Below are 24704 nucleotides of genomic sequence, written 5' to 3' on the forward strand. Positions count from 1 at the left end.
ATTGGTTAAATTTTAATCCAAATCAGTCCCTTTGGGGTCGATTTATAGCCCTTGTTAAGAGCATTTGTCTAGAGATGTCGAATTCCAATACAACATACACACATGGGCAGTTTTATTTATAACTGTGGTTTTAGTTTGATAAAATGCGAAAACGCCATAGAGAATTTTACAATAATAAACTATTAAGTGTTCTGTACAAAAATCTCATTTAAGGGAATTGTCTTGCAACATCAAATAACTGTACGGCAGTGGTTCCCAACATTTATCGACGAATTCCTCCCTTAAAATTTCAAAACATTTTCATTCCTCCCCAATATACTACATAGTAGATGCTAAACCATATAAAGATCATTTAAAATTGTGTTTTTTATCAACTTTACATTTTATATTCCCAGAGCTTAAGTATCTATTTACAAACCACATGTAAATATTAAAGTAAATTCCTTCCCTCAAGTTTTAAGCTAAGATGAAACATATTCATAACTGGGATCAGCCCTGAAGCGTCGATGCAGACCAGCGATCGCGGCATACATATCGATAAATCTTAGTACGCCAGGCCTGTACCGAATCAGCTGGTCACAAAAGCATTAAGTTTTAAGATTCTTTCCTTAGGAGAATTTCTCCCACTGCTGTACAGTGTTAAGTGAAATGCAGAAAATATCATAATTTACAACCTTATTATCACGTAAAACAAGTAATAAAAAATTAATAACATAAAACTTCAGTAAACATTTTTTTAGTCAAACAAAACAATACAACATTGGAACTACAAGAACGCTTTTTAATTCATATAAAATTGTATCGCTGGTTAGAAAAAAAATTAAATCTACTCAAGCTGTTATATTGGCAGAACATCATTAACTTGCCAACTAAGCAAGCAGAAAATTATTACACTCTTATATCCAAAGCAATAATTATTAACGTGCAAAAAGTGATCAAAACTCCCGCTATGTGGCGGCAGGGAGGAATAAACATTAGTTTGAGGTGTCGACGATTAGAAGGGGAATCGGTATAAGGGGTCAGATTTGGACGGGGTAAATCCACTTGGGGTCGCCCTTTACGTCTTGGAGCGCTCGCTCCGCCACTTGGGGGCGCGCTCGAAGCCGTTTCTTCCAAGTTGATAATCGAGAAATGTTGACTGAATTTCCTCCGGTTTGTTCATCACAAACGGGCCTGGAAATATTTAAACATTAGGTCAAGGGTCGGCAACCTTTTGTATGCAGTGGGCTAAAACCAAGATCGGCCAAGTCAAAACGGGCTGTATTAAATGACACTTCTAATTCAGTTCCCTTGATGAATACCATGCTGATATGTCATCAAACACATTACTGCCAGAGAATTTGTATACATAGAATACATTTGGCAGACGTTTCAACAATCGCTGTTGTCAGTCCTCCACTTGCACTGATGATGACAACAGTGATTGTTGAAACGCTGCATGATGCGTTCTAAATACAAATTATTCAAGCAGTTATGATTTGATTAAAGTCCGTTTGTAGAGTTCCAACCCATCGCTTAAATTTGCTTTTATCACTCATGCAGAGTTGCAATCTGTTTGATCAATGCTCACGTGCAGGTTTTTTTAAGGTTTGGTTTGGGTGACCGCAAGTGTTTCATTTAAATACCAAAAAATAGCCATATTTGCTTAAACGAATTATTTGTTAGGCTACTGGCAAATTTTGGGAAACCGCTGGAGAAATTTGACACCTTAAAAAAACACTGTCTATGTGATTAAATGGATTATGCATTTAACTGGATTCGCCTGTATTTGATTTTTACTTACCATGCTGCACTACCGGCTCATTCAGTGGTTGCCCAGCTATGAGTAGAAACCTGGAGTCCTCTTGTGAATTATTTGCCAATTCAATACTGTCTCCGTCTCCAAATACAACAGTGTAATGAGCTGCTATCTGCGAACAAATAAAATATGTAAATATTACAAATGTATGTTATATAGATACATATGAGGGAAAATCCTGTGCAAAATACTGATTGTCACAAATGGTTAAGAACTGTTGCATTCAGATTCGAAAGAATATTTAACTTTATTCTTTGGTGTTCTTACCCAGAAGTTTTATGTTAGGCCTACCATACGTCCTCTTTGGAGGACATGTCCGCCTTTTTAACAAAAACCAAGTTGTCCTCAGAGGACAAGAGAAAATGCCCAAATGTTCTCATTTTTAAGGAATTTCTGATTTACAAATACATATGTGACAATTATGCCTTTGAAAACAGCCAAATATACATCTTTAGCTTTTTTTTCAAAGAATACAGGTTTTATATTTTTTGAAAATGCAAGCATATTTTAGTGTTGCGATGTGATAAACATTAAACCATATCCAAACTATTTTATAACGTCTAATTTCTAAAGCTTTTATTTTTTGGTGGCCTCAAGTATTTTTTTACGTGTCCTCCTTTTTTTGGTGATGGAAATAGGGTAGGCCTATTTTATGTATACTTGTGCATAACTTGACAGTGAGTATTACTTTGCGAACTGCATTTAAACTTATTCACATTGATATTGTTTAGGCAGAATCTCCAATTACTATACTTCACTATCTAGCAGATATTTTTGTTTGTAAAATTTTTAATAAATGCCCAAACAAAAACACTTCGTATGATGAATAATGAAATTCCACATAATTGCAAACCAAACCCTATACCACTATGTTTTTTCACTCACCTCTTCTCCAGCAAAGTTCGAGACCCCGTTAAGGGTGTAAACGAATGCTGTCCACCCCTCGGGGATTTCCTGGGTGTGTTTCGACCCCGGGGTGAGTCTGAAATCCAGGTACAGGGTTGGGGTACGGGTGAACACTTTTGACTGTGAAAAAAAAAGTTTTTGTTACAAGTAGAATTTTGATTGCAAAGTTTCATTGTGTAATAATTTGTTTTTATTTATTTATACAGAGCAACAACTGGGTTGGTCATAAAAGTATGTTAAAAAGAACATATAATATTCACATTAACTGGGTATATTTTGTGGAGGAACTTTACATGGATTCAAGACAATTTTTTGTACTGTGATGACCTTTTATTTGCATGGGTGACTTTTACATGTCTAAAAGATCAAGTTTGGTTGGAATGCATTAAGAGTGCAAATGTATACAAATGTTTGTATGTATATGGAGATCCTGTTTATTTCAAACATGATAACTTACTTTTACTCCAAGGGCTTCCCCAGATATAACTGCAACAGTTACTCCATCCTTGCTTGGTTTGGGAATATCTTTTTTTAAAAGCTCCTAAACAAAATGTGGGAAGAGAATTAAACAACTGGAAAAATCCGCTGTTGTTTAAAGACCACCAACTTTGATCGGTCTCAAATCATCCACCATTTTTTTGTGATATATTCATTTTCACCTAAGTCAGTGATTCTCAACCACAGCTCTCAGGGCCGTATGCGGCTCCCAACTACTTATTTTGCGGCTCGCACTAGACCTGAGAAAACCACCGAAGATTGCTATGATAGCTTTCAAGGTAAAAAATCTTGAGTGATTTTCTGAAGTCTCGTTTTTTTGCTGCTCCCCACACACATAAAAAAACTACCATTTGGCCCTGACAATAAAAAAGGTTGAGAACCACTGACCTAAGTAATAGGCATTCCCAGTATCTTATTCAAATAGAATCACTTGGTTGATTAAATATTGGCACCCCCTCTTTCTGACAAACACTGTGTAATTTTTTTGTGAGAAAGCTGGATGAAGTGCCCGGGTAAACTCTAATTCAGACAACGAAAGAAAAAAAATCTTGCAATAAAATTGAAAAAGAATATTTATAGTTCATGCCTATCTTTATTTGCACCTGACAACTTCTCTAATTGACAAATTAAAACAGGCAAAAGAACTGAACTTATCAACAAACAAACATGAGAAAATCAATTACACCCACCTGATAAGCAGGTTCACACATTTTCAAGTCACTTCGGAGATTAACCCATAATTGTACGGCGATCGATTCATCGTCTGTGTGCGGCATTTCCGAGTGGACAACACCACGACCTACATAATGTGGTTAGCAATGTTACTGGGTGATTACTTGGTGGTGGTAATGAGGACAAATGTGGTTTCTGGATTGTATATTATAGTTTCACACACACCCTTTGTGATACGAGTACGACCTTGTGAACAGGTGTCTGAAAACTGGAATGCTTAAATATGATTAATGCATACAAGTTTATTGCATATTCCTGTTTGTCACATACAAAGCCTAGCAAATTCATTAACCCCTAACAAAAGATCTTGTCAACTGCCCAAACAAATTCCATGCTACTAACAAAAACACACTTTGAAAATACCTTGGTTAATCCGGATGCATTTCGACCAAAAAATTGTCGGTATTAGGTGAAGATCCGGATTAACCGATGTCGATTAGTTGAAGCTTTACCACATTACAAATCATTTGTAACTCAAGTTTTAATTTGAGTGAGGTTCACTGTATAAGAAAAGAGATTTAATTTCACATTACCTGCCGTCATCCACTGGAGGTCGCCCTCATTTATGACCCCCCGATGTCCACAGAAATCTTCATGCTCCACTGATCCCTTAAGAATGTAGGTCACTGTTTCAAATCCTCGATGGGGATGATCAGGAAAACCTGTTCGATCGATGTTAATTAAACCAAAATTTATTGATTGAAAAAAATACAACAAGCCACAAAACAGATGTCTGATGGCTTGAACAAATTGTATATATATATGGGCATTGGTGAAAAAATATGTGAATGTTAATGATTGATAAGCTTGAACCAAGCAGCTTATTGTAGTGACCTTTAAGTTAAAGTGAGTCTATTTCCTTTCATGTAAGAAAACTTCATTTTAACAATCGCTCATTAATGCAAACTATACTGACCATGGTTGACTAAAAGCTGCTCAGAACCCAGTATATGATACTATGTTGTTAAGTTAAGGCATAAAAGAGACTTTACAAACAAGTTTTAGTCAATAACTATGTGAGATTTAAAAAATGTACACAATTCATGGATAATGGGTTTACAAATCAAGCAATCCAAACTGTTTATATTAAAACATACACTATTTTTAATGATTTCTGTAATTAAAATATAATAAGATTGTTAATTTCTGACCTGCTGGAGGTTTTACTTTCGCCTCATCCAGTAACAGGAAAGGGTCGAGATTTTTAAGTTCGGGGCGACCAACACTTCGACGAACTTTTGCTCCAACTCCTTCATTCATCTCAACACTAAGAACTTTTCTCACAACCTAAAAGTAGCTTTAGTTATTTATGCATGTTTTAAAAATTTTACTTTTGTGATAATTTTTGGAAGAAATGCTTTCTAAATCACATATTTTATGTTTTGGGCCCCTACAAAAGTCCAATGTCACTATATTAGGGCAGAACGAACGGAAACCGACATGAATGCCTAATGCTCATAATGAATCCGCCGCTGGAGTACCATTGGAAGTCGGCCGACTCATTTTTGATTGTTTTTGATAGAGTTCTTATAGGTTATAGCAATAGTTCTCAAACTGTGCAGCGTCATTTTAGTTTTCGGGCGTCGCAGAATAGTTCTGTTTCATGGCTTTTTGTTGTTGTATCAATAAACACAACTTTAATAATAAGTTTCCTCATTAACTTTTAATTGCTGAGGCGTCGCAAGTCCAGAAAAACCTGTCCAGGGGCATTGCAACAAAAAAAGTTTGAGAACCACTGGGTTATAGGCTAGCAATGTCGTTCAAGTTTCTTGCTTAGAGAAATACCAGTGACTGAGACAGGGTTAAAACCCATAACCTTGTGAACACATGACAATTGTACTAACTAATCAGGCATCTTCAAAACATTGTATTGACTTGTGTTTTAGACTTTGCAAATGCCTTCTTACCTTCCTTGGTGCAGACATAGTGTATGATGTGTTGGGTTCAGAAAAACTTTGATGGATAGATTGTGGATTTGATTTTGTTTGTGGTAACACTCCAGGAAGAAATATCACAAATAGATGAAGAAGAAATGCAGATCGCAGCATCCAACAATGGGATGAGGATCTAAAAAGCATAACATGAATTTGTCTTAAACATTTTGGCAAATTGCTAAATACATTCAGTAATATATGTCCAGTGGTGGGATTCAAATTTTTTGTCAGTCGGTTCTATCACAAAAGTCATATTTTTCAGCCAGTTCTGTTGCATAAAGTCCATTGACAGTAACCAGTAATGCTAACCGGTTCGCTGATCTAATAAACTTCCGTGAGACGGTCCTATAAAACCGCCTGAATCCCACCACTGGCTAAATTCAACTTTCTTCAACTAAAGATGTCATTTTGTGTTACTGCAAAATAATACAGAGGTTTAGTTGACTAGAGTTTGGTTTTCATATAATAATCTTCTGAGTTAAGTGTTTTGCTTTAATGAGATTCGCACAACAACGGCATTTGTGTTTAACTAATAAACTCCACACAAATCTTTATTCTAATTGAAATCACAAAAATTAACTGAAATACAAACACTTTTTTATGTTTTTAAACTAGCACCATTAAACTACAAATAATTCAAATAATGTAACTAACCTTTTTTTAAACCCAAGTTATCCTTGTGATCAGTTTCAGATGTCACAAGTCAAATTTTAAAGACAGCAGTTCAGATACTATGGCTGAAAAAAAATCCGCAAACAATAAACAACTGTTTTCATTCTAAACTCAGCAAACATAAACTATAAGGAATCTAACGGCAGCAATTCCGTTTCACATCAACAAAATAAGTGAACAACAGATTATTAGGCAGCACAAAAAATAGCGATAGCAACAAATATGCTTAACACAATTCCAAAACCAAACTATATTCCCAATTAAACATCTAACACCCAACGTAACTACCTTTAACCAATGCATTACATTTAAGGCTTTACAGTACATTTAAATACAAACTTTTTAAACTATAAGACAAAAATGTGATTTTCTCAAAAAACAAAAAAAATATGCTTTCCATAGGTTTTAGGAAATAAATTCTATCACATTTTTTAGCTTGGTATTTTAACAAAACTAAAAAACTTTTGAGGTATGCACATGTTACTATCTACGACAAATTGTTTCACAAAAAGTACTATTCACAAAAACAAAACCTTTAGACCAGTGCAGTACATGCACAATATTGGGGCATTCAAGATTTTTCGTTTCAGTAATCATTAAGTGAGATAAGTATATTCAGGCAATAATGGCAACAAATGCTTGAAACTAATAAACTTTTACATTTATCAATAAAAAACCCAAATAAGACACATCGACATAAAATAAATCTACCAAGAATAAGAAACTTAAGAAGCACAAGCCTGACTGGAGTCCACTACCACTTCACATTGGTGTATAATTGTGCTCAACAGATCGTGCGATTGACTGTTATCGAAAGGAATATTTTCAGGGACAGTGACAGGTAAAGTTAATTCAGCGTGCGACTCCACTGGTTGCGGTGGAGGTAGGTGCGCTTTATGTTTCTTTTTCTGTTTTTTAGCCCGCGAAGGTTTTGATTCATCTTCTGATGAGGATTCCGGTTTAAACATTTCATCTGTCCACTTACTCAGATGCTGATTGCGCAAAGCGTCATCGATTTTGGCGAAGTTTCGACGACATTCGATGCTGTACTTTCGCCGGAGTTCATCTCGGGTCCGATGCCGGAACATGGCACTCATTAAGTCGAAGTCCGCACCAACAATACCAAGTGCAGAGAAAAACTTTCTTGTCTGTTTTTCCGACCACCGTGATGCCTTTGCTGCTGGTCGTTTCCGAAAGCTTAAAGTGTTTACTTTGCTAGCCAAGCCACTCTCGTAAATGGCAGGCGCTGCATTAACAGTTTCAACAGACTTCGGAGTTGAATTCACAACCAAACTTTCCTCATCAATTACAACGCTCCCATCCTCGTTGATTCTCAACTGAGGAACAAGAGCAGGTTCATCTTCCTCATTCTCAACCTCTGGATTATTCTCTGCTTCCGGCTGACTCGGAGCAGGACTCGCAATTGGAGTCTCCATCTTGTCGGCTAACTCTTGTACTTCTCGTAATTTTGCTCTTAATCCAAGCTCTTTACCTATGGTCTTTGGTGGGTTTAAGTAAATTAAATCCGACATTGAAATCAGGTTACGATCCAATGTTGGCCATTGCTTTCCTTCGCTGTCAGGCTCTCTCATTTGAAGCACTTTAAGCTTGTCGATTGCACGCTGTTTGTTGAGTTTGTCTTTAACTGCAGATTCTCGGACTGAGTCATGTCGAACTCTGGTGGCTTGTACAACATTCGGTGGTCTCCTGCCATGAGAATGTGTTAGTTTACTTCCAGGCTGTGGTGATCTGTGTATAGAAACAGTCATTGTGTGGGGTATATTGGTTGGGGGACTCAGGTTAAGTTTTGTCTGAGCATGAACGTTCGGCTGCGGTATTGTCAACGCTGTTAATGTGGGCGAAGGTACTAAATTTTTCGGGGATTCTTTTGGAACTGAATCTGTTGTCGTAGTCGATTCAGTTCTTTTACTTTCCACTACTACAGATTGAACTGTTTCTTCTGCAATTTGTGGCCGTTGGACTTCTGGTGCAGCACTCACAGGAAAAACAGGTGGTGGTGCACTATCACTGGGTTTTGCTACAGTTTTATTAAGGTTAGGTTTAGCAGCCCGTTTGGTGTTTGGCATGGCTGTTAGCTTTCGACGTCTTGATTTTGGTGGTTCTTTTGTACTGGGTTTCTTAGTTGCAGAATCACTTGTGCTTGTTATAGATGATGAACTTTCCTTTTGGGCTTCTTCAACTAATTTTCCTGGACTTTCAGATAAAACAGGCTGTGTACTTACTACTTCAGAGCTAACAATTGTCACATTGCCTGTGGTTTCACTTGATTTATCATTGTTAGTTAAATCAGCATTTTCAACAGATGGTAAATTTTTGGTTGCTAATTCATCCTGGGTTTGTGTCTGTACTGGTTCTTCTTTTTCCGAGTCATTGTCTTTGCCCTTTGTCGGCTCTTTTTCTTTCGTTGCATCCCCTTTTGCAGCAGTTTGAGATTTGGGTAATATCGGTCGAAATGTGTTTTTTCTTCTTCTGATCATTGTGAATGTTTAGGTCCACGAAAAACCTTCTACATTATCATTTACCACCTAAATACTATGTACAAAAAATTAAACTTTTTTGACTGACAAACACACAGTTTTACAATGGATTAAAGGCTGATAAAACTGGTAATAATTACCTCAAACTGTATTAAACGCTACACTAAACTCTTCAACATATACCATAAATAGAAATTTCCAAACTTTTCATCTTCAAATGTAAAACAAATCCTGCCGCAACAAGATAAAACACTTGTAAAATGTTTGCAAAGAATAAACAAGAAACAAATCAAACAATGGCTGCCAAATACAAACCACAGATACAAAGTAATATAACTTGATTTAGGCTGGCGTAAAACACATTCTTTTTACTCTTTTCTGTTATACTGCACAGATATTTCAACAAAATCTGAACGAAGTGTTCAACTTTCCGCAACTTATAGCCTGAATACACTTGGCAAATACTTTGTGACTTTGCGTTTTAATAACGTATTCATCACAATGATTCAGCAAATTCTGAGCAAAGTTTAAAAAAACATCAGTCATTATATTGTGGGCTTGCGGCAATTTGATCCAACCGATCAATTTACCTTTAGTTGCGAAGAAAATCGATTAAAAAAACTCGATATTCATGTATTTTTTATTCCCATTTTGTCGTCATTATGTTTACGTCATTTATCTGGATTACGCAATACTTTGCAATCTAAAAAGATTTCTTCCAGTTTCGTGACAAGAAGTTTCAGATGCCAATTCCGAATTGCTTACTCATTCTCCAAATGTTATTTAGGTTGCTGAATCACTTAATGAGTGCTGTCTTATGTGCACTTTACATAATTGTGGTGGATTTAAATTAACCAGTGGTGGGACTCAAATTTTTTGTCAGCCGGTTCTATCACAAAAATCATATTTTTCATCCGGTTCTGTTACAAAAAGTCCATTGACAGTAACCAGTAATGCTAACCGGTTGGCTGATCTCATAAAATTTCGTGAGACGGTTTGATAGAACCGGTGCAAACCGTCTGAATCCCACCACTGTTCTTAACCAATGTTACTTAATAACGTACAATGTCGTACATGACCAGGGTTTATGAATGGGTTTGCAAAAGGCCCTAAAGATGACATAAAAAGACTCGAAAAAGAAAGAAAAAAATCATCACACTTTACTTGGTGTTGATGACACGTCGTTTTGGCACTTGGTAGGTTGCTGGTTTACAAGCTGAAAATAATCACACCAATATTGCTGTTGTTTTGTGTATTTTTGCCCCGAATCTACGCAAAAAGCGCGAAATTTCTCACAGCCACTTAACACCGCATCGGAATAAACACATTTGCAGGAAACGTGACGGTTTAACCAGAAGTGGTTAGCGGCCCAACATGTTATGGTAAGTATGATAACCGGCCACTTATTGTCAAATAAACCTACAATATTTGATTGACTGTAACATCAACAAAAAAGTTGTAATTGTTTTTAGCATGGGCTAACAAAAGAGATTTGAAAGTAAACTTCTAAACCAGCTCTCTATGCAGGCAACTGTAACTATATTAAAAATGTCAAATAGAAATTTAAAAGCATGTAACAACCATTAAGTTTTGTTACAACATTAGCAAACTGGGATCTGGCAATTTACAATTGACTGTACAGTGCTCTCTTGCACCACCGAGTGTCGCACAGCCACAAAGATCATAGGCATTGATATATGTTTTCTATCTATGGGGGTGACAGTTGGAAGAATTTTTTGTGATAAATGTCACAGAACAATGCAGAAAAAAAATTGTGCAAAATGGATAAAAGTAAAAGCCTCCACTTTCAATGCGAAATAAACTTTCAGATTTGTACGCAAAGTTTAAATATTTACACAAATAAAACATTAATTGTTGACAACCATTTGTTCGTAATAATGGAATTAACACAAATACCCACTTTTGCGTCACTATATTAACTCAGATTTTAGAACCGAATCATAATAAAATGTATAGCATTCCATTTTTGTTTAAAATCTCCGACCTAAAGCATCAGATAATGTAAATCACAGTAAAAAGCATCAGACACAATAAACAGAAGCAAGGTTCGAACCCGCAAACTAACGACTTTAACGCACAATAAGCAAGACAACATACAAGTCTGTAAAACTTCAAATACATTGCAATATTTGCCACAGAAGAGTAGAAGACGGATTATGTTGCAAACATAATTTGAAAACTAAAAAGCAAAGCATAAGCGTTGACATTATCTACACCTAAACCGGTTGTCTGGAAATCGGGTTTATCAACGAGCTTCGTGTGGTCAAGCGTGGGAATTTATTTTTGGTACCTTCTAAAAAGTGGAAATGCTTTCTGTCATTTATTGGCAACCATTTTATCTTTCAAAAAAATTAACTTCAAAAACGCGCATTTAAGATATCAAGAACTAACTGGACATAGTTGATTGCACGGAGCTCGTTCGTAAACCAGCTTCGAACAGTTTTTCGAAACGCTTCGACGCGAACTGGCTTCAAGGTGGCCACTAGTTGGCGTGCTTGTATTGGTCACGTGGCTAAAAAAACGTCAGAGGAAGAGACGGAAAGCACCGGTTTGCTGAGAAGCGGCTTTCGGCATGTCACAGTTTCCAAATATATGGCTGATTGCAAAAAAAAACTGGGTTTACAGTCAGTGGTGGGATTCAATTTTTTTGTCAGTCGGTTCTATCACAAACGTCATATTTTTCAGCCGGTTCTGTTACAAAAAGGCAATTGACAGTAACTTGTAATGCTAACCGGTTCGCTGATCTCATAAAATTTCGTGAGACGGTTTGAACCGGCTGAATCCCACCACTGGTTACATCGCTTATTACAGGCGGTGACGTCACATATAAGATTGTGACGTCATGAAACTTAATTTGCGGTTCTTTCGAGTGAATCAGATCGCAGCAATGACGCAACTTGGATTAAAAATTAATGCATTGTTGCGTAACAGAGCTATTAGAATCGCGCGGTTTTGCATACTAAGCGGGTACGAAAGAAATTTTACAAGAAGAGAAAGCTAAAATTTCTAGGTGAAAGTGCTACGGAAAATGAGAAGAAAAATCTACGATAAAATGTTCTGTAAATATAATAACGGGTAAAGTACAAAAACACACAAAACAACCGCTTCTACGATAATTCTATGTTTTGTAAAACCATGTGAGGAAAATTTGAATCAAATCAGTGATTGTTGAAATATGGAACTCGTTCGAGTAATAACTCCTCACACTCTACTCCTAAATAGAATCTACTCCCGATTTTCTTGGTATTTTTTACAAAATAAATGCTTCAAAAACTTAATATTAACGTCCCTTTTAAAGAACAACCAACACCCAAAACTAACACCCAAGATTACAAACCAAAATTAAATATGCATTAACAAAACCCTGTTTGAAAATGAGTTAGCTAATTGGAGACGAAACTGTCACGTGTGTGTATGTGATGACTTGTCGGTCGCTCATTGGTTGTTTTCCTCCTGTTTGATTCGAAGCTCTGTTGCGTGAATTCGCATTTGAAGTCGGTTTTCAAAATCGTAACCGGCAAAATTCTCCTGCGATGAAAATTATTGGTTTTAATAATGATCATTTTTTTTCGACCAGTTTACCGCTTGGCCTGCGTAACTCAGTTGGAAGACTTCTGTCGTGGGTTCGAACCCCACCGCAGGCTAGATTTTTTAGCCTATAGCAGTGGTTCTCAAACTTTTATGACCGCGACCCAAATCTGAGTTTTATGAACATCTCACGACCCAAGTCTCAAACATCAAAAATGTATTAAGACGGACTGCAATTTCGAGGCCACGTCGTCGCCGCATATATGGGCTCCTATAGGACCATGTCAAATGGCTGCAGACTTAACGAGATCGATTCGTTCGACAACACTGCATAACACAACACACATTGTGGCTTTGCAGCACTATGATCATTGATAGAAGTGAATGTTTCCTTCATCCTTAAACGCTAACTGGTACATGTCCACATTCAGTTTCGCATGATCAACGTGTCCTACTATTTCCCGTGCTACGACGTGTCACGTTACAATCGCCATGTGCGTAACAGTAAAGTTGGAAGCCTATTGTCGTCTGTATGTGGTAATAGTTGGTTCCGTTTACTGTACAACGTGGTCGAGTGAGGTGACTTTACTACTACATTAAGTAAATTCGTTTGTGTTTACTTAATGCAGCAATTGTTCGTTTGGACAGCATTGAATCGCCATAGCGCGACCCATTTTTTGACCCTGCGCGACCCATGTTTGGGTCGCGACCCATACTTTGAGAACCACTGGCCTATAGGCTGCGTATACGCATTGTCATAAGTGGGTGAGTTTCAATTATCTTAGTGAGCGGCTGATTCGGTACAACGCCTTTAATAGGCCTAGCGTACTATGGCTTTTTGTTCAGAGTTGTAAGTCGGGTCGGGCTTAAGCCTAAATAAACAACTTCGGGCTGAGCTTTATACTCGTTCACATTTATGTCCTAATTTCGCCTTGGTTTATCTCATTTTCGGGTCTGATCTGGACTTGTATACCTTGCAGTGTTTTAAGAGTTCAAGACCCCTTGCTCGGCAATCTGTCGATTCAATAAGAGTAGTGGCGAGTTCGTAACATGCGAACGGAGCGAAGTGGCCGTCCTCCATGTCGCGTTCTGTCACCTGAACACCAAGCATGTAAAACTAGTTATAGCGATTTAATTAGGAGACAATCGTGTACTGCTTTATATTATAGTAGAACATATACTTGCTGAGGAGAAGTGTTTCTAATGACAGTTTTTAGTTAGGAAGTAAAATTTACTAACTTACACTTTTATTCAAGTTTATAGAGCTTTATATAGAGCGAATTTTGCCAGAAAGAGCTCTATAAACTTGATATTATGTCTGGCAGCAATAGCTTATATATTTTACACTTTTGATGGGCTTTATACACCATCAACCAGTTTTCCGGGCCCACAATAAGTAAGCATGGTAAAAATGCGATAAATAAATTTGAAATTTGTACGAAAAAGAAGGATAGTTTTTCTAAAACAGGCTGGGGTAACTTTTCCTTGCCGAAGCATGAAAAGTTTGAGTTGGATTAAAAGGGAAAAAAAACATTGTGCCTCAAAAGTACCTTTCAAAGTCGGAAATTTTTTTAATTGCCATCGGAATAAATTTCAGACGTGGGAGTATTTTTGTCTTAAACAAAATACGACGCAAACATATTCAAAATATTTTTAAATCTGTACAACACAATGACAATTTGTTTCAAGCCAATAAAACCCAGACATAACATTTTTTTGTTACGACACAAACCTGAATAGCTTGTTGGAAACAATTCATAGCCTTTGTTACGTCACCAAGGGTTTTGTGGATTGATCCCATGAGCAGAAGTTTGAGGCCGTTCAAACATGGATTGGTGACAGCCTGACATTCTGCACGTGACCAACAAATTAACGGTGAGTCAGCAATTTAACAAGCATTAGACCGTGAGTCAGCAGATTTTTTACCTGCCATCATTTTTCCGAGGCTCGCTTTCTCACAGTTGGGGAATGCCCTCCATAAGTAGACGATTTCGAAAATCAGCAAGGTCACGTGATCTTGGGTTGGAGGAATCTTCTGGAAAACTTTTGCCTGAAAAATTTAAGACAATTTTGAAAAAAGTTGCCCACTTATTTGACATCATTATTGAAAGTCCCTAATTAACAAAACACCCAAAGATCTTTCTTTAATAAATAATTGTGCTAATATATATGCATGGATGGACCCATTGCACGATAAGTTAGAAGCAGACAATGTACACGTAATGTGGCTACAATGGCCTATAGCAGGGGTCGGCAACCCCTGGCACGCGTGCCAAGGTTGGCACTCGAGTTGGTTTTTCATGGCACGCCAAGCGATTTGCGTGTTTATTTTGAACTGACAATTTAACCTGTTACACTGCTTGTTTTTAGTTTTTATCATGTCGTTGTCCTAAAATACAGCCTTACATGCACAAAACACTCTCTTTATTATTGATATCTGCTGGCACGAACCACTATTAGTTAGAAAAACGTTGGCACGCGAGGTCATTAACACATTGAAACAACAAGTAACTTGGCACCCGTCGCCTAAAAGGCCAACCCCTGGCCTATAGGGTCAATCCCTTTGTCCATACTCAAAACGACGGTTTCAGCAATGGATCAAAACGATCAACAGCGAGGCTTAAACCAGTGGTTCTCAAACTGTGGGCCGTGGCCCAGTACCATGCCCCCAAGACATTTTCGATGGGCCACAGAGCCATTTGAACAGATTCTACGGTTTTGTTATACTGTAGATATTATGCGCTTTGTTTTGAAAAACATAATATTTGCAAAGAATTCCGAATCTTGTAGCCAAATTTCAGGAGCATGTATCTCATTAAAATAAATTGCTAGAAACCATTTCGCCTGTTTTTGAGTTATTTTTTTTTTTTTGTGCCCAAATTTACAGCACGTGGTGAGCCACGAATCGCTATTCAATAGACACGTGGGCCACAGACCAAAAACGTTTGGGAATCCCTGACTTAAACTGACAACTAAACCAAGGATTTTTCGTCTATCGGTTTTACGTTTTTTTGTTCCACACTAGTTTAGACAAAAATTATTCAACAAATTTGCACCAAACGTTACAACAGCGATTGTTGAAACCAAACCAATTCATCACAAATACAATTTTTGTGTTTTTTGGACAAAATCACCCACTTACCTTCCGTACAACGTAAGCTTCGAGTTGATTGTTTTTGCGCTTCAACAGTTTAGGTACTTCCCCCATTATTTCCTGGCATTCCTTCATTCTTCCCACAACACCGTGAAGAACTGGGGAATAACCTTAAGTGAGATTATTTGCAACAGTGGCTTCATGCAAGAAAGGAAATTGAAAATGTCCTTTGTACTGGTTTGAGTTAGGCGACGAAAGATGTAACACAAACTGTTAAATGCATTTTGTTACGATGACATGTTAGACACAAGTAACAACAAAGGGACATGTTCTTAATATTAAGTTTGTTTAAAACTGTAACTGTAAGAGGCCCTTTATACAGAATATAGTCAATACATTAATGCTTGGCAATCATTGTAACTGTAACTTTTTTTTCAACAGGTTTGCAAAGCCTGGTTCTGCAATGGGAAGTATTCACTACTTATGAGTAGGGCAAATATTTTTTTACTTGTCAAAAAAAGTCAAAATTTTTGGAATAGGTCAAAAAAAGTCAAAATTTTTGGAATAGGTCAAAAAAAGTCAAAATTTTTGGAATAAGTCAAAAATTGTCAAAATTTTTTACAAAGTTAAAATTGTTTACAAATTGCATTGTCGTGGTGTTGTAGAGGTTGCACTGTTAGTGAACTGTTCATTTTACACCTTGTAGCCTACTTTATACTGTTGTAATTGGCCCATTGCCTACTTATTGTCAATCATAAACCATAAAGTGAGTGAAATAATTAGGTTGATATGGCGTGATGCTCAACACATCTCAAAACGTGCAAAATTTTGGTAGGTCCCAAGTCATTTTACGGCAGCTGCAGGTTAGGTGCAGCTCTTGCTTCGTTTTTGCTTTAGGTATTTCATGTATCTTTCGTTTAGACAACTGTATTGAATAATTTTAGTTGTGTCTTAGCTGCAGTTTTTTGGCAGTGATTTTTAATTAGCTCATTTCCCTTTTCAGAACAGGCTAGGTCTGTGTTCAGATTTTTGCCCTTCTGTTAGACATTTGCTCTACAGAGTAGCCTACTGCCATATTTTACCTTTTTGTACAATAATGTGTAATTTAACTACTTGAATTTTTCAAAGGTCAAAATTTTGTCAAAAAAAAGTTTTTTAAAGTCAAAATTTGTCAAAATTTTCAATTTGTAGGTCAAAATTTTTCGTTTTTTAGGTCAAAAAATAATTGCCCTACTTATAAGCTATCCGCATTTTTGTTTTCAACCAGTATATATGTCAGCTTGTGTACTTACGTCCAGTCAAGTACGCGTAGTAGCAAACCGACCACTTTGATTCCTCCTTGAGTCTGCAAAAATAACATGAGGAAATTTCGTGTTAGATCAAAATCTGGCGATAGTTTAATGCCTGGGGCTCATGTTAGTTTCAGCCTTAGAATGGAAAATGTATTTTCTGTATTTAAGTGTCCTGACTTTCGAACTCTCAATTTGCAGTTTATTCAAAGACGATTTGATAACATTTTAGGAAATAATTGACCTGTTGTCATAATTAAGTGGTTTGTGCTGTTTATTGTATTAATTTTTTTTCACCCTAATTTTAATTTGCTACTAAATTTTTGTTTACCCACCCAAAATATGTCGACATTATCCCTTGGGTCTACATTTGCCCCAGGACCTCTGTTATAAAGTAACATCAATAACAAAGAGACAGAAAGGGCCAAGGTACTTTAAAACAGTTTCTGCCATACCCACCTTGTTATGTTGGTTAACGCTCTTTCCCAATCGAGTTGCATGATACAGCACCAACCTTAGAAAAGAAGAATAACAAGGAAAATTTGCATCACTACTAGAGTAAACCATACATAGCAAAACAAACTCATTTCAGAAATAAACATGATAAACAAGGTGGGTTAAAGCTTAGATGTTGCGATAAAAAAAACTCTTTAGATTACCCTGAGACAAAATCACTATTCAACCTTCACTACATTTATTTAAAACAAAACATGATAAGGTTTTAGAAACTAAGGAACACTATTCACGGACTTGAAAAGTAATTTGATCATAAACATTACTCCCAGAGTACTGGTGTCATCAGTGCAGGATGATGACAACAGAGATTGTCGAAACGTCTGAACAATGTATTGTATATACACCAGTACTCTGGTAGTAATGTTTTAGAAACTAGTTTTAAAACCACTAGGCAACATTTAATTAGAGCCACATACATACAAAATTACTTCACAACATAAAACTATGACCTTATAAATGAGTCAGGGTTAGTTTAGGTATACAACTGCCCACTATACATTAAAATAAACAGGAAAAACCAAATAAACTGACACCACCCACCGATCTCGTAGGCACACAGAAGTTGTAATTCTCTCTGGTCTGCAGCTTGGTTGTATGACTCCTGTAATGCCGTCAGTGCTTCTACAATGTTGCACTGAAAAGTTATGAGAAAATTTTGTTATTGTTTCTGCTTGTCAAATACATTTCACATTTTGCAATGATTTTAAGATAAATGAACCTTCATTGATTAAGATATATATAGTCCATGGCAATCAACTTAAAAACACAAATATTTTTTTCTAATTGATGAATCATGGACAGATATTAGATGACAATGTAAGTCTTCATTAGTTTTTAAATTAGGTAATCCACATTGTTTTTTTCTGTAATGTTGTAATATTTTGATGTTGCCTTTTAGAAAATAAAACAGTGTCACTTATGGTCAGATGTTTTGAATAAATTTGTGAAACCATGTTGCAGTGCCCCTACCATTTATTTACCTTGCACCGAAGCACTCTCCCTTTAAAGAAAAGAACTAACGAAGATTTTGGATATTTCACTTCATTTTCCTTTAACAGTTGTTCGGCTTCAGGTAATCCAGCGTCCGAAGAATTTCCGTCAACGGCAAAGAATGGTCGAACCACTGTGTGGTACCATAGAAGACATAACCTGCATAAAATATGTGCTGAGTCATGCTCAGTCGGTAAAAACGTGATGAGTCATAACATGAAGAGGGGCATGATGAGTCACTTATCATTTCTGTGTGCAAAAAATCATAAAATTGCTGCACACAGTAAAAATAGCACCTATCCTGGTTTGAAATGTGAAGCAACATTGTCTAAACTGTTTTAATTATGCGTATCAGAAGCATTTTGGCAATTTTCATGTGCTATTTGAGTACGTTTAGTGAACAAAGTTATTTTTGTATGTGTGATTAGTGTATTGAAGAAGTAATAAGGAAAAAAAATCTTATATGAGTACACAACAAGTTTTGGACACAAACGAAAGTAAATTCTCACATTGCCATCGGTGCTTTCATATCTCGGCTTCCACAGGCAACTTCGAGGGATTTTACACCGATATCTCGATCTCCACAGAAACCCATCATATTGACAAGACGGAGGAGATTTTGAGGGACAAGCGACACACAGAGGTTGAACGCTCCGTATCCGAAACACACGGCACCGTACAAACGCAACAACATGTCGTCTGGACCTGATTTCATGTCCTCAACAGTGAAGGCCTTCAGGTCTCCGGCAAGTTCATCAAAACTAAAACAGAAATTCAAAAGATTACACCTTACAGCAGTGGTTCTCAAACTTTTTAAGTATGCAGCGCATTTGCAATGCATTCTTTACACAGCACACTTTGATGGTCAATGTAACAAAAGTTGTTACAAGAAAATTTAATTTTTGCAAATTTATTGCCGTAAGTAACTAATTTATATTACCAATAACCAAAGTACGAGCTTTGAAACAGGGTCATGAGAATCTCTGCACTTTAAACTACTGAATTTGTAGTGGCACACTTCGAAATCTTTCACGATCACTGCCATACAGGCCTATTTCAAGTTGGCCAAACACTATGCAAAAGGATCAAAATCCAACAAACTGGAATGTGGTAGCCTGGCTTTTCAGGTCTGTGTCTTGTCACCAGCTGTACTCATGCAACCTTATAGGCCAAAACAGTGTGTACTGTCTACAGTAAATCTGATGGATAACTGGGAAAGGTTGTAATTTCAAATCAAAGTACATATTAGGGTAACTAGCAGATAATACGAAGCTCTCATGCTGAAGATGTGTTTTGGAATTTTTTAGACCGTTTGACAGTCCTGTACTTAACCACTTTACTATAAACAACTGTTTAAAATGTGATTTTAACCAAAACAGGTTTTCGCATGTTGTCACTTCGCATTTAAATGGACGTGTTTGAACTATTTAGACATATTTACAAACAGATCGGTCCTGTGTTGTTGCATTACTGTTCACTTAAAACAGGCTGGTTTTATTGTTGTTCATAGCAAAAAAAATCTAAACAGATTTTTCACATTTTTGTGGCTATAAAACAAAGGAAATGTAGATGAAAAAAATATTAAAGCAGAGAACACTACATGGTAACAATGTTGTCAAACACATGAGACACAATAACAAGTCAGTTACAGAAAAATTATGAGGAAACAGAATGACCTGTTAGAAATTATGAGACTGATCAGTGATCACATAGAATGGTGGTTTAAATTTTCTCAATTAACTTACTCTTACTTGTTAACATACATATTAGTTTAAGAGTTATAAATAGACTGAAAGGCAAATAGTTTATAGAAAAATCAACAAAACGGTTTATTTTTTCACACACATTTACGTACTTAGTGTTACCCAAGTCTTAACCAGTAATCTTAGCAAAAAAATTGTCTTACATGTCACTCTTCTCTTCAGTATCACTTGAGTTCAGACTTGATGACGATCCACTCAATTTTAAGTCTTCGGTCGTCAAATGTCCATTTCCAGCTGAGCCGTTGTTTACAAATCCTACCGAAGTTGGTGCCTAATATATGCATTGAAACAATTCCACTATTAAAAGTTGATTTACTTCCAGAGCATAAAAATACTCACATAATTATTAAGCTTATAGTAGGAAGATATAGATATAATGTATACAGGATTAAACAAAACAGCAAGTCAATACAGTTCTTTTGGCAAAAATTATCAAAAAAATTTGTCAAGTCAATAAGAATGAAGTTATTTGGTAATAAAAATCACCGCCTAATTGAACAAAACAAGATTTCTGGAGGAGTTATGTATACAAGATTCATTTATAATAGCCAGATGCTTTTTTTCAGTGGTGCAATAAACATTAACCACACACAAAAAAAACATTTATATCTTTTTAAGAACCAATCACTACAAAGTGATAAATAATCTACACAACCTGTTATAGTTATTAGGTTCTCTTTAAATTGAAAACTATTGATTATTTTTGGCACTAAAAAGATTATTAAGTGAGGCAGTGGGGGTAGTTGCGCTGTGTACAAGAAATACACCTGTGACAGAAAAAGGAAATGTAGATGATTATGAACTTGTACAAAGAAATTTACGCTTGTTGCTCACAAACATAGCTTAAAGTTAACGCCCCAAAATTCCAAAGAATAATCCTTCCCGCCCCCACACATATCCCTGCTCGTGAATCGACTAAACACACAAAAATCTTACCAGACAATCGAGGTGACGGGATTCAAGCATCTCTCGGATTTGTTGGTGACATTTCTCGTAAATCTTCCAAGCCTTTCTTAAATTCCACCCTCCTTTGATGTAACCTTGAACAAAAGTCAACATTTGTTACACAATTACTTTTTGCTGCAAACCTACTTGGTGGATGTCAAAGAAAGTTACATTTTTAAAACTTAAGCATTACTAGTTTTAATTGAAACTTGCTCTTTGTATTGTTTGTTTTTCATTTCAGTAGCAACTTAGCGTTTAGTATTCCCAGAGAACTAAGTTATTTGAATTCCAGTACAGTTAACAATTTTCGTTGAGGTTTGAAAACAGTATCGAGTGACATATGACTAAAGCAAAACGACTCCAGACAAATGTCACAGAATAGATATGTTGGCAAGCCCCCAGTAGGCATTTTAACAGATTTGCATGAATTCACCAGTAAAGAGGTCACTACATTATATCACAAGGCCTGACACCATGGTTTAACATTCATGTTGAGGTTACGTATGCTGTTATGGCACTTTACACATTTACTGGACCACTCAAAAACATCCTTATAAAATAGGGACCAAATTGTTATCAGAAAAATTTACTAATTTAATTTACAAATCTAACTTGTATTTTTGCTGACGTTTCTCCCAACAGAAATACAAGTTTTTGAAAAAACAACTAATAGTTTGTTTAGCATTACACCAGTTGAACGACAAATTTGTTTAATATGCAACCTGGTGGACGAAAGGCTTGTTCGGTATCAGAAAAATTGTTGTACGGGTTGGCACAAAGTTTCCCCAATTATCCTGTATAGTTTGGTAATTTTTTAACATACTTTTGAAATGTACACTGTATTGCATGTAGTGTTGTAAAAAATATTTTGATTTCATTCAACAGGAACAACAGATAATAATTGTTGAAAGAGATTTCTAGTGTATTTTTTGGGTAACCTAATGCCTGCACATACTTGTTAGATCCTGTTTGATAAAGTGAATGAGAGCAACATAGAGATAACAATCGGCCACAATTACTCTTCGTTGTAAAATTTCAACCTTGGTCAGGGGAGTTTTCTCTGGTCCCTGCAAATAAATGATAAAGCTTTGTAAAATTGCACAAACATTTTAAAACTTTCAACCAAACTGGTCATTAGTCTTAACATTTCATAGAACTGTTGCCAACTAAAAAAATTAAAACAAAACAAAACTGCAGAATGTGAAAAAAACTTTTACATATATATGACACTTGAATTAATAGAGCACAATTCACAAAAAGAAAAGTACTAAATCAAGCGTTATTTAAGCTGTACATTTTAAACCAGTGGCTTACACATTTATTTTACCCTCGCTTAATGAATTCATTGTAGGTAATTTATATTTGGTGGATGTGCCAATCTCCTGGCCATATTTCTAAGGCCTGGAAATGAAGATTTAAATTGGACGCTCAGGCTCCCGTGATGTTGCTTCCCCTGAGGCAAGTACAATAACCCTAATTTCGAACAGGCCAGGGCTTACAGCAATTGTAAAGAATTACAATATGTGAAACCCTTTTAAGTAACACTTTGTCCCTAAAGTAAGCAAAGTCTAAATTTTAAATTATTTATGCTGAGAATCTTAGTACAAATGGACACACTGTACAAAACAAAAATAATCAATACACACTACATTCAAAAGCTTTACTGTAAATACTAGGGCAGGGGTCATCAACTTTCAAAGCTACCTGAGTCATTTATTTTAAGAAAATAACAATTTCATAGTGCCACAATGACAAAAATGGTATCCTAAAGACATAAATTAAAGTAAGCAGTGCTTATGGTATGGTATAATTACTTTAGTGCTACAAGTGACACAAATGTCTTAAAAATAGTCACAAGGGACTTTGAAGACACAAGCTGGCGACTGTTGTGTTACAGACATTTTATGATTTATACAAACCTTCTTTTTGAACTTTTTCTTGAATGCATCAATCAAGTCTTCCTCAGCTGAATTGCAAAGTTTTTGTGTCGATTTTAATGCTACTACAGCTTTTTCCAATTTCTCTTCCTCAAAGGACATTAGACCTCTCTGCAACAAGTAGGGAGGCTCAAAATGTTGATTTCTTGACCACAGTTGTGTGGAACTCAATAGCATTATATACTCGGTAAAATGAAAAACATGACATGCACAAATTTGAACAGATATTTTCCTCTTACCATAAAACATACAAAGCTGGCTCCGGCACTCATCAATGGGCTACTCTCACTAAAATAAAAAGCAAATATTTTGGTTTAAGAAGAAATTTGTTTCGCTTTTATTGCAAGTTAAATAGACAATTTATTTTTCAGGTAGCCAGGCAGTGAAACCAGAACCTACATTCAACAGCTAGCATTTAAACAGGATTTATTGTCAAAACTATCATAAAAATGTAATTAATATCTTTGTTTAAGAATTGGATGACTAAGTAATTGCAACCTTTAATTCTTACAGCAACAGCATTGTTAACTAGGATTTATAAACAACACAGAAAGTTTATTCAGTGACTGCAATATTTGCAACCAGTAACTGTTAGCTACTTGTAAATTAAAATTAAATTTTACCAGGTGATTAAAAAGTATGAATTTTGCAACTAAAAATTATTATCCCCAATTTTAAGAAGCAGAATTTGATACGAAACACACCTGAATTTATTGAACAAAACTTCAGCTTCATTAAATCCATTGTTTAGAATCAGAGTAACTCCTTCCAGTGCAAGAGTGTGATCATCAAATCCTGGTGGCAACTGTATTTGAGGTGATCCATTGGCCATTTCAAATATTTGAAGGTTAAATTAAATTTGTGTTGTAAGATAATCCGGTTTATGGGTCATTATTTGCCAGTTTTGGTTTATTGCCGAACCTAAACAAAATCATGGTGTATTTTAGCATGTTAAAACAATGAAATATTACCCACAGAAGTATATCTTTTATTATTGCTTTTCTAAAATTCTAAATTCTTACAAAATTGTGCATGAATTTAAATAGAGCAGAACAAACTGCACTGTAGCTGTTCTAAAATTAACAAAATTGCATTTGGACTCTTATTTTACCATTAGCAGGTTCACAAAACTTGTTTCTCAAACGAAATTGTCATAAGCCATCATAAGCCACGTCCCTTGCCAACTTACTTTTATCTTGTTACGATTGTTCTGCACTCATCCGTGACGAATGCAGTCATGCATGAACGGAGGTAAAATGCATCAAAATTCAAAGTTGTATTTTGCAAAAACGATTGCAACTGCGATTTGTATTACTTTAACCGGCATTTTTGCACGGAAAAATTTATTAAAACGTTCCTTTGCTCTTATACTAACAACGGTAGAAAATGTAATGTAATATCTTGCGCTTTGTACAACTTCCGAATCCGATTGTCTTCAAAAACGGTGCAGAATTTGAAGACGGTTGTTTGATAAAGTCAGCATATGTTGGGTTGGAAAATACCGAACAAGCGTTTCGTTTCGTCCACCAGCTTGCATATTTAACAAATTGTCGTTCAACAGGTGAAATGCTATATTTTTGTTT

At 36.0% G+C, this 24704-nt stretch overlaps 3 protein-coding genes across 3 annotated transcripts; all 3 read right to left on the bottom strand.

The window, feature by feature from the left end:
• Positions 1-95: 95 nt before the first annotated feature.
• Positions 96-6589, bottom strand: LOC145202729 (pirin-like). Its single transcript, XM_080075771.1, has 9 exons — positions 6523-6589; positions 5842-6001; positions 5086-5221; positions 4468-4596; positions 3892-4001; positions 3162-3245; positions 2684-2824; positions 1784-1910; positions 96-1173 (listed from the first exon to the last, which is right to left on the bottom strand). Exons 2-9 carry the CDS (start codon positions 5980-5982, stop codon positions 1058-1060), a joined length of 984 nt encoding a protein of 327 aa, XP_079931897.1. The 5' UTR covers positions 5983-6001; positions 6523-6589; the 3' UTR covers positions 96-1057.
• A 16-nt stretch (positions 6590-6605) lies between these two features.
• LOC145202728 (uncharacterized) lies at positions 6606-9121 on the bottom strand. Its single transcript, XM_080075770.1, has one exon. The coding sequence runs from the start codon at positions 9036-9038 to the stop codon at positions 7266-7268; it is 1773 nt and encodes a 590-aa protein (XP_079931896.1). The 5' UTR covers positions 9039-9121; the 3' UTR covers positions 6606-7265.
• A 1154-nt stretch (positions 9122-10275) lies between these two features.
• On the bottom strand, positions 10276-24310 carry LOC145202727 (tetratricopeptide repeat protein 39C-like). The gene is made up of 17 exons (XM_080075769.1): positions 24233-24310; positions 23826-24042; positions 23361-23409; positions 23104-23232; positions 22140-22251; positions 21176-21279; positions 20383-20510; positions 18986-19237; positions 18467-18635; positions 18027-18120; positions 17430-17484; positions 16974-17026; positions 15730-15839; positions 14514-14637; positions 14320-14438; positions 13561-13683; positions 10276-12587 (listed from the first exon to the last, which is right to left on the bottom strand). The coding sequence occupies exons 2-17, from the start codon at positions 23951-23953 to the stop codon at positions 12495-12497; spliced, it is 1842 nt and encodes a 613-aa protein (XP_079931895.1). The 5' UTR covers positions 23954-24042; positions 24233-24310; the 3' UTR covers positions 10276-12494.
• Positions 24311-24704: the final 394 nt, after the last annotated feature.

This window comes from Phallusia mammillata, chromosome 7, assembly GCF_965637545.1.
Source record: "Phallusia mammillata chromosome 7, kaPhaMamm4.hap1.1, whole genome shotgun sequence".
Classification (NCBI taxonomy): Eukaryota; Metazoa; Chordata; class Ascidiacea; order Phlebobranchia; family Ascidiidae; genus Phallusia; species Phallusia mammillata.

Coding starts and splice junctions, on each gene's coding strand:
- LOC145202729 (XM_080075771.1), bottom strand. CDS start 5,982: ATGCTGCGATCTGCATTTCTTCTTCATCTATTTGTGATATTTCTTCCT. Junction 5,222..5,841: donor CTATGTCTGCACCAAGGAAG/GTAAGAAGGCAT, acceptor AGCTACTTTTAG/GTTGTGAGAAAAGTTCTTAG. Junction 2,825..3,161: donor GGGAAGCCCTTGGAGTAAAA/GTAAGTTATCAT, acceptor TTTTTTTCACAG/TCAAAAGTGTTCACCCGTAC.
- LOC145202728 (XM_080075770.1), bottom strand. CDS start 9,038: ATGATCAGAAGAAGAAAAAACACATTTCGACCGATATTACCCAAATCT.
- LOC145202727 (XM_080075769.1), bottom strand. CDS start 23,953: ATGGCCAATGGATCACCTCAAATACAGTTGCCACCAGGATTTGATGAT. Junction 21,280..22,139: donor TATCAAACAGGATCTAACAA/GTATGTGCAGGC, acceptor CTTTTGTTCAAG/GTTACATCAAAGGAGGGTGG. Junction 19,238..20,382: donor ACTGAAGAGAAGAGTGACAT/GTAAGACAATTT, acceptor TTTCTGTTTTAG/TTTTGATGAACTTGCCGGAG.